Source organism: Petaurus breviceps, unplaced genomic scaffold (assembly GCF_028583685.1).
Source record: "Petaurus breviceps papuanus isolate PSGF00001 unplaced genomic scaffold, PetGlider_PUasm1.0 520, whole genome shotgun sequence".
Classification (NCBI taxonomy): Eukaryota; Metazoa; Chordata; class Mammalia; order Diprotodontia; family Petauridae; genus Petaurus; species Petaurus breviceps.
The window spans coordinates 721233-730642 of NW_027186354.1; the positions used below are offsets into that span (position 1 = coordinate 721233).

General features: G+C 48.9%; 2 protein-coding genes across 2 annotated transcripts in view; one reads left to right on the forward strand and one right to left on the reverse strand.

Moving 5' to 3' along the window:
* DNAI1 (dynein axonemal intermediate chain 1) overlaps nucleotides 1-2456 on the forward strand; it is a 265252-nt gene extending 262796 nt beyond the window's left edge. Inside the window, exon 20 of the mRNA XM_069101915.1 lies at nucleotides 2090-2456. Coding sequence (XP_068958016.1) covers nucleotides 2090-2182 — 93 coding nt within the window. The 3' untranslated portion in view covers nucleotides 2183-2456. The remainder of the gene's footprint in view (nucleotides 1-2089) is intronic.
* An 899-nt stretch (nucleotides 2457-3355) lies between these two features.
* LOC138172233 (uncharacterized) lies at nucleotides 3356-6008 on the reverse strand. The gene is made up of 2 exons (XM_069101937.1): nucleotides 5505-6008; nucleotides 3356-3728 (listed from the first exon to the last, which is right to left on the reverse strand). Exons 1-2 carry the CDS (start codon nucleotides 6006-6008, stop codon nucleotides 3369-3371), a joined length of 864 nt encoding a protein of 287 aa, XP_068958038.1. The 3' UTR covers nucleotides 3356-3368.
* Nucleotides 6009-9410: the final 3402 nt, after the last annotated feature.

Here is a 9410-nt window from a genome sequence, read left to right on the forward strand (position 1 = left end):
CTATATTCTACAGACTAAATATCTCATGCTACCCCACAGGTATACAGAGCAGAAAAAGGAACTAGATAGGGACTATCTTGACCTTTACCCTCGAGCTAGGATGAGAACATTTTCTCATACTTTTAACCCAAGAGCCTCAACCTCTAAGGGTAGAATTATAGATCAGTAGGAAGAAGGCCTCAGACACTGAAGTCACTTATGAACTGGAGAAGGAAATGGCCAAACACTCCAGTATCTTTGCCAAGAAAATTCCAAAGGGGGTCACAAGGAGCGGGACACGATTCAGCAACAACTGGGCAAGTCTGTTATCACTCCCAGTGTTCTTCCTATTTCAGGGCCTCTTCCATACATTTCCTGGGACAACCTACCATAATAACTCACACTTAAACATTGCTTGTTGATATGATTGTAAAAAAGAATCATTAAGTGATCCCATTGGGCCCTCCATCCCTAGTCAGGTATCTGTAGTTCTCTATAAGGAAGAATTTAAGAAGTCAATCTTCCCAACCCTTTCTCCCCAACAATAACTACTTTTCCTCTTCAAGGCCTGCCCCCCCCCCCGCAATTACAGAGGGAAATGTGTATCAGTCCAAGGTCAAGAGGATAATAAATCTCAGAGTTGAGACTCTAATATACAACTGCTTCCAAATTCAGTGTTTTTTCCATCATACCATTCATTCTGACTTCTCTGCCTCCATAGCATGGAAGGTTGGCCTAGCTCCACTGCCCCATAGACCCTGCCCCACACAAGGGCTCAGGGCTGCTTCTCCTTGTCCTGCCTTCCTCTCTTTTCAAGAAAGTACCTATAGCCACCCTCTCTCAGGCAAGCTCTCATGGGAAGAGGGATGTGGTCCAGACCCCACCCATCACTGAAGAAGGTGGGGGGAGAGGTTCTCAGGAAGAGAGACAGAAAATCACAGCATCTCCAAGTGGGAAGAAAAGTGAGAGGCCATCTAGTCTAGTCCAGCCCTGATCCGGGAGACCCTCTGCAGCGCATTCAGCTATAGTGAGTTAAGGGGATCCCTTTGGTTTGGAGGCCTCTGATCAGTCTGAGACCAACATTTTTCTACCCAGTTCTCCTCTTCCTGTCCCCCAAAATGACTGGATTCTCTTTAGTACTAGACTATTTACAGTTCAAGGATAAGGTCTGTTCCCTAGGCTGCCACCTCAAACAAGTAAACGAGTACCCTCTTCTTCCCAGTGATACACCTCAGTTCCCTTTGGAGGCACTTGTTCCCAGACTGACACATTTCTCCATGAATCCCACTGGTTTAATAGTATAACTCAGCAGTCACATGGTCATCCTTCCCACATTGGGTCTAAATGGCCTAAGTCAAAATCCCCTCAGGGTGATTTCTTATAGGCCTTGTTTGGCAGCCATTCTGTTAAGACCTTCCCATCCTTCCTGCTTCTTGGTCTTGGAGGCAAAAGAATTGAGCTCAAGTCCTGGTTCTGTTACAAACTGAAAAGCAGAGCAAATTTCAACTCCTGGGCCTCAATTTACTCATCTGCAAAATGGGGGTAACATTGTACTACCCACTAGACAGGGGTGATATGAGAAAAGTGCTTTGTTAACTTTCAAGAACTATAGAAATGTGGACTAGTGATTTTATCCTCCCAGGAAACAGGCTAAGTCAGTGGGGGCTGTGATGTCTTCTTGCTAAGGAAGCCACTGGGCAGAGGAGTAACTCAGACTTCCCCTCTATCCTGTCTGGGCTGCTCCAAAAGGGATGTCTTGTCTCTCAGAGCAAGAACGGTTATGTATCCATCCAGCCTCCACCAAGCCCCCAAAATACTAGTCCTCCATTCTTAAAACCATCTCTGTCATTTAGCAGGGATTACAGCCAAGCCAGAAAGCCCCCAGAGGCTGTCACCTCCTGCCCCACCTCTCCCATGTAATCTAACCCAGCACGTGTGGAAGTGAGTGAATGAACGACTTTGTCAGGCCATCCTCGTGGGCCTCAGCTTAGATGGAGAAGTAAGAGGAACTAGAGAGAGAATCTAAATGTTTCAGACCCAAGGCCTCTTGTCACTTCTCCTCTCTTCCCCACCCCCTCACCTTTTCACCCTTCTGTGTGATTTATTACAGGAGAAGAAGGGGCAGGAGGTAAAGAGAGGCCCAGCAGTAGAGATTGCCAAGCTGGACAAACTGCTGAACCTCGTGAGGGAAGTAAAGACCTGATCTAAGCTGTCCCCAGAATGCAGCACCTCTGCTTCCTGACCTGACCCAGAGAGCACTCTATGCCTCACATCAGGCACCAGCCCTGGACAACCCCTTCCTCCAGCCTGGTTCCAAGTCACCCCAGACTTACCCTCCTCCCTCATTGTTAATGCCCACACAACAGAAAGTGATCATACACCACGCACCTCCAACGCCCGAGCCTGTAACCAAACCCCTGAGCAATGCCAGTGGTCTCATTCTCCTGAATTGAGGGAACAAGAAAGAGATCCCTGCAGATGTGCCTATGGAAGCTGTTAATTACTCCCTCCCTTATGGATATACAAAAGATAACAGGCCACTGGTCCCTTAATACCCTCTTAGACAAACAAACAGGTCTCAGAGTTCATCTACCTAGTTCCAGGGTTCTTTGCCCTGCCCAGACATAGACACTGTAAGAGACAGCTGAACCACAATGCAGTTTATTGTTCCGTAAAAACAGCAGTGGAACCCTGGGAGAGGGCACAGATAGACCCTCCTGGGTTATTGCAATGGCTTTTCCCAGGCTGGTCTGCCCACCCACCAAACACACACATGATCAGGTCTGGGATGGGATGGCACAACTCCCTGCCTGCCCCATGAACTCCAGTGCACAGGCTCCCTGACCCCATCAGCTTCAGGATCCAGAAGCAGTTCTCAAGTGCTCCCATTCTCCCCAGTAGGGAATAACTTGGCTTCTGTCCCACCCATTCCCAGGGGCCAACTCCGTCTGGTCTGGCCAGCTTCTGTCCTTCCTGCCCCAGAGGATAGACAGCCTTACCCCAGTCCCCTCCATTTCTTCCACCTTTTGCCTCTAGCCCAGAACACAGGCTTACTCAGGCCCCAACCCAGAAGGCATCAGCCCCATGAGGGGAGCAGACATGGGAAGAGGGAAGCAGAGGATGTCCTTGACCTCCCAGGGGCCAGTCCATGGCTCATGGGAGACAGATAGAGTGAACAGGGAGGTCCCTCCTCTCTCCTTGTCCTTCTATGTCCATGGGATCCTCCTTCCATGGGGACTCAGCAGTCTGGGCAGGCTAGGTGATCCCAGGATGTCAGATGTCAGGGCTGCAGCAGATGGCTGCCCTCGTGCCTAGGCTGTGATTGCTGAAGTTGCTGGGGTTGCTGGGGTTCCTGCGGTTGCTGAGACTGCTGGGACGTGGGTGCCTTCTCAGCACCGGTACACACTGGGTGCACCCGGCAGGCCCGGCACACAATGGTACAGAGCAGCAGAAGTAAGAGGGCAGCAACACCATTGAAGGAGATGGCGATGATGGCCCCAGTGGAGAGTCCCGCCCCCATCGCAGGACAGGGGCTTCCCTTCACCCCCCACATGCCACCATGGGCAGCTCAACCCCTGGGCCCCAGCCCATCCCTGGGGGACTTGGCAGGAAAGATTACAGGAGGCACTGGCAAGAGGGCCCAAGGCAGCCGGAACCCAGGTATCCAGGGAGCAGAGAAGTGCTGTCCCTCGATGGATGTCCCACTCACTGCTCCTGCCCTGTTGAGAAGCTTTCACCTTGGCCCGGGGCTGGAGGCAGAATAGAAAGCTCATTAGCCAAGTAGACCTCTGGACTGGGCTTGGGATGGGGAATGTTTCACCAGTAGGACTCTGAGCTCCCATTGCTTGTCACTAACTTCTACCATTGACCATCTCTTTCTGCCATAGTGGGGGAAGTAGATTTACCCTATAAGGAGAATAACATGGGAGGATATGCTTTTTCCACAGAGAGGTCCCTTCCTCGGCAAATTCAAAGTATAAGATGTGGGTCTTCCAGGTACTAGGTTTGAATTAGGTTCAAACCCTAGCTCTGTTACTATGTGATCTTGGGAAAAGTCATTTTCCCTATGTGAACCAATTTCATCCTTTATCAAATGAGGCTAGACCAGATGATCTCTATGGTCTTTCTAGCTATAAATCTTAAAATCCCATCATAAATTTATTTTTTGAAAGTTGGTGGAAAGCAAAATTGGAAGTCCCGGGGTCTGTCCTCATAATTGAGTATGGAGATACAGGAGTTACTTGACCCTGGCCACTACTTGTCAGGCACCCAGCATCAATCTCCAAGGCTATACAGAACCCACTCCTAACCTAGATCAGGGGTTTTCAGAACAGAAAGTTTATCTCCCCATCAGAGAGGGACAGGCCACAGAGTCTAGATCTGTGGTCTAGGTTCAGGCCCTGTCCTATGTCTTAGCCCACTCATGGCACTGAGGCTACAGGCAGGCCCTAGAGCCAGGCAACAGATGGTAGGAAGGAGTGATTCTATTTCTGGGGTAAAGGACAACATTCAATTTTCCCATCCTGAGGCCCTCTCTGCCTTGCTGGGCCATCCCCAGTTTTGCCTCCTTCCCCCTCCCCCAGCCTTAGTAATCCAGGCTACTGAATTGGGGGGAGGGGGGTGTTCCTGCCAAGATGTTCCAGGAGACGGGTCTCCTTCCCCAGACTACCAATCAAAGACGACTGGGGTGAAAGTAGTAAGAAAATTATCTTGCATGGACATCTAGGTAATATATGTTTCTGGGTGAGAACAAGTCAGAGATCTCCACTACCCCCCTTCCAGGGCCCTCTCCTTCAGAGTTCCCAACACTCCTACTTCAATTCAGTATTGGGGGTTGGGAGTGGGGAACAGGTAGGAAAAGGAAGCAAAGGAATCAAGTCTTTCCCAAAGAGTAGGTTCGTTCTACCTGTGCCCGGCTATGTATGGGAATATATCCATCTCTGAGCTGGGGGCCTCCTCCCACGGTGGAACGGGGAGAGGTGAGCAGAGGCCAAAGGACCTGAAGGGGCTCTAGGAAGGCAGCTCCCAGGAATAGGAGGAGAAAATGCACTGACCTCAGGAGAGCGTGGTGACCTGCGGCATGGGGACCCAGGGACACCGCGGGGGAAGGGCAGGAAGGGGCCGCTGCTTCTCCGAGGTGGTCTGCCCTGCAGGGGTCTGCTCACAAGCACCACGTCTATTCTCTTTCTCCCCAGCCCAGCCCGGGGGGGCCCTTCATCGGACACGGGTGGGGGTGGGGGGCGCGGGCCCAGTGACACAGCCAGGGGATCCATCCCCCTCCCCCCAACAGCAGGGAAACAGAAACACCCAGATGCCCACCAGATGACTCCCACCTCCGCATCCTTCCTCGGGGTCCGGGCCCCCAGCTCAAGCCTTTGCCCAGGCCGGCAGGAGGGGGCGGGGGGGGGGGGGGGGGGGAAGGGAAGGGTGACGGCCGAAGGGGCGGCCCACGGGGGGCGCACGCAGACCCACGCTAGGAAACTTTGCCGGGGTCGGCGTGGGGAGTGTGCGGGCGGGGCCGGTACCTGGGTCCCGAGCGCGGCGGCCCCGAGGCTGGGGCCGGGGCTCCAGGGATGCGCTGCTCCGGGGCCGCCGCGGGGGCCCGCCGGGCGGCAGCTCGTCCTCCTCCGGCTGCGGGTCCAGGCGCGGCACGCTCCGGGGCCTCGCCTCGCGGGGGGCTGCTCCGGCCCCGGGCGCCCTCCGGCGGAGCCTCCGTCACGCTGCGCCTCCCGGAGCCTGGAGCCCTGGGCCGGCGAGCCGAGCTGCTGGTGCTCGAGCTCCGGCTCCGGCCACAGCTGCGGCTCCGGCTCCGGCTCCGGCGGCTGCAAAACAGCAACGAGCCCCGCCCCCAGTCGCCTGGCCCGGCCCGGCCCGGGCACTGGAGCCGGGTAGCGGCCCCCCACGCGCGCGCGCGCGTCGCCGCTGCCGCCGCCGCCTCGCCATTGGCTGAGGCGCACAGGGAGCCGTCCCCATTGGCCAAGCTCTGGGGCGGGAGGCCGCCCCCGAAGCCCCGCCTCCCGCCCCCCCATCTGAGCCCCGCCCCCCTCGGCTGGGCTCCGGAGCGCTTGGAAGGGGACCGGGCTCCAGAGGGCGGGGGAGGCATGAATGATGGAGCCGAGTCAGGAGGGGCTCTGATGCACCTTCCCCTGCTGGAAGCTTATTCCCCGTTCTGCTTCCCGGGGGGGCTGGGGCCGGGAGAGGCCCATACCCACCCATCAAAGAAGTCAGGGGAGGGCTCTGGGGGATGGACACCTCCCTGCTCTATCAGCTAGGCACAGGGTGCCAATGTTTGCCAAAGACTTTGCTGTTTCCCTACGGACCTCCTCCTCACCCCCCACTCACCCACGCACGGTGAGGAGGAATCAACTCCATGAAACAAGCATGTTCTGACTCCCCTTCGGGGGAGAAAGGAAATGCAGCCCTTGGGGTCAAGGAGTTCAGCCTTTCTGGAGATGCCACTCAGCGAGAAAGGGTCAAGAGAAATATAATCAAGAGCTAGGATGTGTAGTGTGTACCCCAGGCTATGGAAGCGCAATTTCAATTCAATTCGGTTTAACAAGGAAGAAGCAATTTTCAAAAAAGAAATGGCAAGAACCTTGGGAATAAGTGATCATGTCCTCTTAAAGTTCATGACGGCTAAAGAACATAGTCTGACCCATATTCTAAATCTAGGAAGTGGATTTTAAAATGTTCAGAGAAAGGGTAAGTAAAGATCGAGTGGCTTAAGGTTCTGCAGGAGAAATGGCCTAAGGAAAACGGGAAGTTTTCAGGAACAAAATGAGGGCATAAACAAGTGATTCTAATGAATAAAAGGGGGCTGGGGGGATTGTCTAGTGAGATTCCTGTAACTTCACAGGGAATTCATTGACCAACTTAAATTTGACAATCAATTTTATAGAAGATAGAAGCAGGGGCAAATAATTGAGGATGAATGCAGATAATTCATTTGGTCCTGAAAATCAGGAATACTAAAAAGCCCAGAGGGAACTGATGTCAAGGAATATAAAAGACAGGAACTGGACCTGTTATTTCATTATAGGAGAACTCGCTTGAGAGGAAGCTCCCTCTACCAATAAGGCAGCAACTTAAACTCTTAGAGCACAGAGAGGATAAGTGATTTGCACATGACTAAAGCCATCCCAGGCCAAAGGCAGAGCTTGAACCCAGGCTTTCCTAGCTGTGAGGCTAGCTCTCTATTTGTTTTGTCATGCTACCTGTCAAGGAATATTAAGGCAACAAAAAAGGAGTTAATTTATAGTTATTTGGGGAGCAAGAAGAGGATCAAAGAATAGGGAGGCTGCTTTGAGGTGAGTGAGGCAATGTTATTTTGTTTTGTTTTGCTTTTTAGAACATTTTCTATCCACTTTTTTGAGTTGTTGTGCGTTTTTTGCATTCTGAACCTAGCAGAAAATAAAATGGGTATTCCCATACACATAGTAGAGTAGAAAAGAGGATTGTATGTGAAGTTAAGAATATTATATACATGCTATATTATACAACATGCTAAATTTAAAACATAACTTTCAAAGCTGTCCTTAATTCTGAGTCTTTCTGGCCTTTGGTTCTCATCTAATCATTAAAAAATGTTTCACTGAACCGTTTTACTTTTTTATGGGCTACTCTGTCAGCCCTCCCTTTTTGTCCCCCTCCAACTGAAAAAAGAGAAAAATGAAAACAAAACCATGTCACAGATATGCATAGTCAAGGAAAGCAAATTCCCACATTGGCCATGTTCAAAAACATATGTCTTGTTCAGCATCTCAAGTCCTTTTTTTTGGGGGGGGGTCAAGAGGTAGGTAGCATACTTCATCACTGGTCCCCTGGAATTGTGGTTGGTGAATGCATTGCTAAAAGTTCTTAACCATTTCAAAGTTATTTTTCTTTATGGTATTATTGTTATATAAATTGTTCTCCTGGTTCTGATCACTATTCTCTGCATCAGTTCATACAAGTCTTTAAAACCATCTCTTTTATAATTTCTTATGGTGTAAGAACATTCAGCTCATATATATGTACATATATACATGTACCATAATCTGTTCAGCCATTTTCTGATTGATTAGTGTCCCTTTAGTTTCCAGTTCTTTGCTACTAATAAAAGAGTTGCCATAAATATTTTTGAACATATAGTTCCTTTTCTCCTTTATTTGGTTTCTTTGGGATATAGGTCTAGTAGTGGGTCACACAGTTCAGTGACTTTTGGGACAATTACAAATTACTTTCCAGAACAACTGAACAAATTAACAGTTTCACCAATAATACATTATTGTGCCTTTTTTCTTGAAACCTGGATGGGACATAACAGATCATGAAGAGGAAAGGATACTACTTAACTCTGACTTTACCTTTTTATTCTCTAGCAAGGAATCTGATCCTTATCTAGGGACAGAACAAAATGTTAGGAACTGAAACACAAGATAAGAGAATATATCACTGCACACACTGAGTTCAAGGAGCAAAGTCCTCATGGGGAATGAAATAAGTAGTTGATGTGACTGCTCAGCTACTCTTAGTAATCTTTGAAAAATCATGGAGAATAGAAATACAATAGAACTAAGGACAGAAAAAATATATTTTTCCCAGAAAAATAAATTACATGATATACAAACCAGTAAGCTGGACTTCAATTCCTGGTATAAAAAATTTCTAGAGCTTATTATTAAGGGAATGATTTCTAAATTCTTTAAAAGGTGGCCAGTGAGTATTAGAACCAGTAAGAGTTCATCAAGAATAAGTCATACCAGACTAACTTCATTTCCTTTTTAGAACTGGTAGATTTGGCAGTGTCATAAAATAATCCATGTAGATTTCAACAAGGTGTTTAATAAAAATCTTTCATGATAAACTTGTGGAGAAGATACAGATGAACTAGATGATAATAATTAGACTCAGGACTGGTTAAATGTTTGAAGACCCAAGGAAGTGATTAATGGATCAACTTCGAGAGAGATCTCTAATGAAGGACTCTAATAAACTTCTTTTCTTGGACCTGACCATGAGACAGTCAGCATTTCAGCTAAGATTTGAACTAAAGCAGAGGTGGCACCTGAGGAGAATAGTTAACATTTTGGATGACAGAGAATGGATTCCAAAACATCTTGACAGACAAAAATGATTGGCCAAATCTAGTGAGATAAAATTTAATTGAAACAAATGTAAGATCCTATATTTAAGCTAAAAAAAATCAACTGGGCAAGATGTAGGATGGGAGAGACCAGACAACAACAGTTTATGTGAAAAAACAATCTAGGGATTTAATGGAAGATCAGGTCAATAAAAATCCATTAAATTAAATCAAGTTCAACAAACATTTATTAAACACCTACTTCCAGACTGTGCTAAGTGTTACAAAGCTACAAAGACACAAATGAAACCATCTTGATTTCAAGGAGCTTCTGTTTTATTGGGGGGAGGGGGAGGAAACAGAAGTA

Excerpts from the sequence above, each read along its gene's own strand:
- LOC138172233 (XM_069101937.1), bottom strand. The coding sequence starts at position 6,008 with ATGGGGGGGCGGGAGGCGGGGCTTCGGGGGCGGCCTCCCGCCCCAGAG. Across the intron at positions 3,729-5,504 it reads CCGCCGCGCTCGGGACCCAG|CCCCGGGCCAAGGTGAAAGC; the intron begins GTACCGGCCCCG and ends TTCTGCCTCCAG.